This window comes from Galeopterus variegatus, unplaced genomic scaffold (assembly GCF_000696425.1).
Source record: "Galeopterus variegatus unplaced genomic scaffold, G_variegatus-3.0.2 Scaffold5601, whole genome shotgun sequence".
In the NCBI taxonomy this organism is placed as follows: Eukaryota; Metazoa; Chordata; class Mammalia; order Dermoptera; family Cynocephalidae; genus Galeopterus; species Galeopterus variegatus.
In genome coordinates, this window is record NW_007731712.1 from 106,207 (window position 1) to 110,206 (window position 4,000).

General features: G+C 36.0%; 1 protein-coding gene across 2 annotated transcripts in view; it reads right to left on the reverse strand.

The window, feature by feature from the left end:
* Positions 1 to 1,252: 1,252 nt before the first annotated feature.
* GPATCH11 (G patch domain containing 11) overlaps positions 1,253 to 4,000 on the reverse strand; it is a 7,695-nt gene continuing 4,947 nt past the window's right edge. The window contains exons 6-8 of one of the 2 annotated variants that reach the window (XM_008589706.1): positions 3,271 to 3,381; positions 2,251 to 2,332; positions 1,253 to 1,545 (exon numbers count right to left, since the gene is read on the reverse strand). In XM_008589706.1, coding sequence (XP_008587928.1) covers positions 1,490 to 1,545; positions 2,251 to 2,332; positions 3,271 to 3,381 — 249 coding nt within the window. In that variant the 3' untranslated portion in view covers positions 1,253 to 1,489. Of the gene's footprint in view, positions 1,546 to 2,242; positions 2,333 to 3,270; positions 3,382 to 4,000 lie in introns of both variants that reach the window. The other variant, XM_008589705.1, reaches the window with a different exon arrangement.

The window sequence follows — 4,000 nt, forward strand, 5'->3', positions numbered from 1 at the left end:
GGGATCCGAACCCTTGGCGGGAGCGCCGCTGCACTCCCAAGCGCCGCACTCTACCGAGTGTGCCACCGGGCCGGCTGTGTATACTGTTTTTAATAAAAGGAAGAACTTGATCTCTTCTTCAATGTGACTGAAAAGTGAGCTGTAAAATCAGGTGAGATCACAACTCTATCTAAAGAATAGTGGTGTTCTATATTTAACCTACAGCACTAGTTCTTATCCGGTTCATCCTTGGGACTTCAAAATAAATACAGATATCCAGGAACTACGCTAGACTAGTTGAATCAAAATCATTAGGGGAGGTACCTGAACATATGAGCTTTTTAAAAAGTTCATGATTTTGATGCTGGACCCTGTATGGAGCTCTCAAGTGGTGTGCCTCATGGAATGTTCTTAACTGTATTCAGTTAAATTACAGGGAAGTAGATTCCAGTTTAAGAGAAAAAACTTTAAAAATAACTTAGAGCTACCCAGCAATGGAATGGTTTTAAAGCAGTGAGCTCCCTGTGGCTGGAAGAATAAAGGCAGAGGTTGGATTACCACCTGCTGGGAATGTTGTCAAGGGGTTTCCAAATCCAATAAGTACTTGGATCACATGATATTTAAGGTTTCCCCTAATTCTTAAGTTTCCTTAGCAAACATTTGCAACATATCACTTACAATGGATATACACACTACCATGAAAACCCACAATTTTATCAGAAATATAATTACTTTGTCTCTAAAACTGATTAAAATTTAATAGTATTAATGGAACATTGCCTCTGACATCAGTTTTACTGAGGGGAATACTTTTCCCCTCCCCTTCGTTACTGGATGAAGAGAAAGGAACTTCTCTCTGCTCCTTGGGAAAGAAGAGTGTGGGAACAAGCTCTCTGAGCATTCATTCATTCCTTCCCAGCAGAGAAGTGTCTTATACAATGGGTGATATTGGGAGAAGGAACTGAGTATGTGTGGCCCAGCACCTGCTGTGGTCCCTAACCTTGAGAGCTAACTGGCGTCAGAATGCAAAGATGGGTTCTGCTCCTGCAAGGCAGAGGCCTGCAGCTCTCTCCAATCAGGGAGAAATATTAGGAGAAATAACTGGAGAAAAAGTTAACTTTGTTTTCTGTTTCAGCTTCATTACTGGTAAAGCTGATATTTTGACCTCCCTCTGACTCCATGTCTTACTTCTCAATTTGTTCCAAAGTGAAGAGGGGAATAAAAGAGTTACATATTGGTGTCCTTAAATCTCACAAGCATCACAATACAGCTATTATAATTACCCATGTTTATGATACTTGTGCTCTGAAAGAGCATTCCATTACTTTTTTCAGTGAACAATTATGTTCCAAAGTATAAAGTACATGTAAAATACAAAAAGAATAAAACATTATATAAAGGCCGTCTTCCTTTACTGGCATAAAAAATTTGGGAATTCTAATTGCTGAATTATCTATCTCTAGGAAGCAATAACATTTTTCAAGTTTTCACTTTATTATTAGGAATAATCTTAGTCATGATCTGCAGAAGTTGGTCCTGGGCAATTTGTAGATAAGTCTTCTTTATCTGTAATTTATGTGAGGAAAATAAAAGATTAATACAACTTTTATGGTAAACTATTGTAGAAAATTATTTCAATATAATATGCATTTTTGATCTGCTATTTTTGCTACTTACTCTGCCAAACAAGCCAGGAAAAGATAAAAACAATAACCAAAATTTTTTCAATTCCAAGTTCAAAGTCCTTAAATACAAATTAGCAAAAGCAGCTTGAGCAAATGTGTTAGAAGAAGCACTTGGCTTTATAAGACTTTTGGCAAGTTTTAAACCATTTATTTCCTTGCAATGAAAAAAATGGAGCAGATTTCAACATATCTCATTTTTTATGGTTCAAGAATAATATTCCATTTAACTACATAAAAATTAAGTTTGAAAACTTTAATATAAATCTTTCAGATATCTGTAGCCAAAGAAAGAATCTTTAAATAATAATACATGAAAAAATTTGTCATCCTCAAGTTATTCTAAAATTGTTTCTTTTGAAACAAAAGACTGAAAAATTCGCTGCTGCACATTCAGTTTCTGAAAAGTTAAAAGCAACTTTAATAAAGGCCTCAATTATTTCTATATTCACTATTTAAGACATTGGTCCCACATTGCCATTTGAATGAAATAAGAAATTTCCATTGTTTGTGGGAAATCTGACTTTTACTAAAACTCAAAAAGCATTCATGTTCAATATTTTTAAAAAGCATAAATTTACCTTCTTACCTTCGTAGGCTGTTCCACACCAAATACAATACAGATGTTCTTCTCTTAAATAACTAGTCAGTATTTGTAATTTTTCCAGTACCTAGATATAGGACACAAACATGTTAATAGTTCACATTTAACAGAACCTTGTTTTCTGGTCTCTTAGATCAGGCTGAATTAGGATAAGGCTATAAATCTTCCGCTGTACTCTCAAACAGTTATTAGAGGTGTCAAGGGCAGGAGTAGTATATTTGAACATGTTCCACTTTACTAACCACCCTGAGATTTTCACAAGTCTGTCAGACACAATGGAGACCACTTGTTAACATTTAGAAAATAGTTTTTGGCTGACTGTATTCTAATTAGCATCCTTTAAGGATCCCTTCTACTTTCAAGGCATCTACCTCCTCCAAATGGGGTGAAGGAAGTTCTCATCAGTAGTCTACCAATTAAGTGTAGCAAAGGCTTTTCATATGTGAATATTCTCATTCAAGTAACTATAGAAGTATATCTTCCTTTCTTAAATAATCTCCACTTTCTTTTGATTGTGTTTTTTGTTTTGTCTTGCCTATGGGTGGGAGAAAGAGGTATGCATTAGAATCACTTCCAGAAGTTTACAGGAAACAAGGTATAAATTAAAATCCTTTACATTTGCAGCCAAATACTTTACATGTACAGTATTTTTGCAGTAAAATACATTAAATTTCATCCAAATGAAGTTGAGGTGAAAAGTCAAACTGAAGCTAATGAAAAAATTATGTGAAAGTTTTGATTCAGGGTTAATAAAATAATCCTGTAATGTAGCATTTCTCAAACAGGGGTTATTTTTACCCTCACAGGACATTTAGTAATGTCTGGAGACATTTTTGATTGTCATAAGGGAAAGTGCAACTGGCATCTGATGGGCAGAGGCTGAGGATGCTGCTAAACATCTTACAATATACAGGACACCCCATAACAAAGAGTTACCCAGCTCAAAGTGTCAACAGTGCCAAGGTTGAGACACCCCACTATGAAGGAAATGGTGCCAAAACATACACTTAAATCTTCGCTCTTATATTCATCCTCATCCTGTTCTTTTTCTTCTTCTTCTTCAGCTTCCTCTTCAAGTTTCAACCAGTACCATGCCTCCCTGGGAACCTGAATATTCTGAAAATGCAGAATTATTCAATTATTGTTTTTTTTTTTTTTTTTTTACTTTTTACTTTTTTGGTGGTTGGCTGGTACACCTTGATCTTGGTGTTATAACACTGAGAATTATTCTCAAGTAAACATAGCTAAGCACAAGACAATCACAAGTATGTTCATGTCACATGAATTCATTCTTTTAATAAATATTTACTGAGTGCTGTTTTAAGAGTGAAGCACTATACCACGAACTATGGGAATGCAAAGTCCAATTAGAATAATATTGTCTCCAAGCTGCTGCTGACAGTCTAGTCGGAAAGATAAGCTATGGGTATAAAATACTAAATATAAGTTAGGAAACCATAAACGTCATGAAATACATTCAAAATAAAGTACTATGGAAATACAGAAAAGTGATAGATTGCATCCAGCAATCTATTTAAATATCAGAGAAATTTTTTTTTTTTTTTTTTTGGTCTTTTGTCTTTTTCCGTGTCCGGCAACGGATTGCAACCCTCAGTGTTGCCCCCGTACCGGACCGGGGACCTGCAACGGGATTGCAACCCTCGGCGTTGCTCCCGCGCCTCGCTCAGCCAGTGAGCGGGAACCGGTCTGCATGTGGGATCCGAACCCTCGGGCG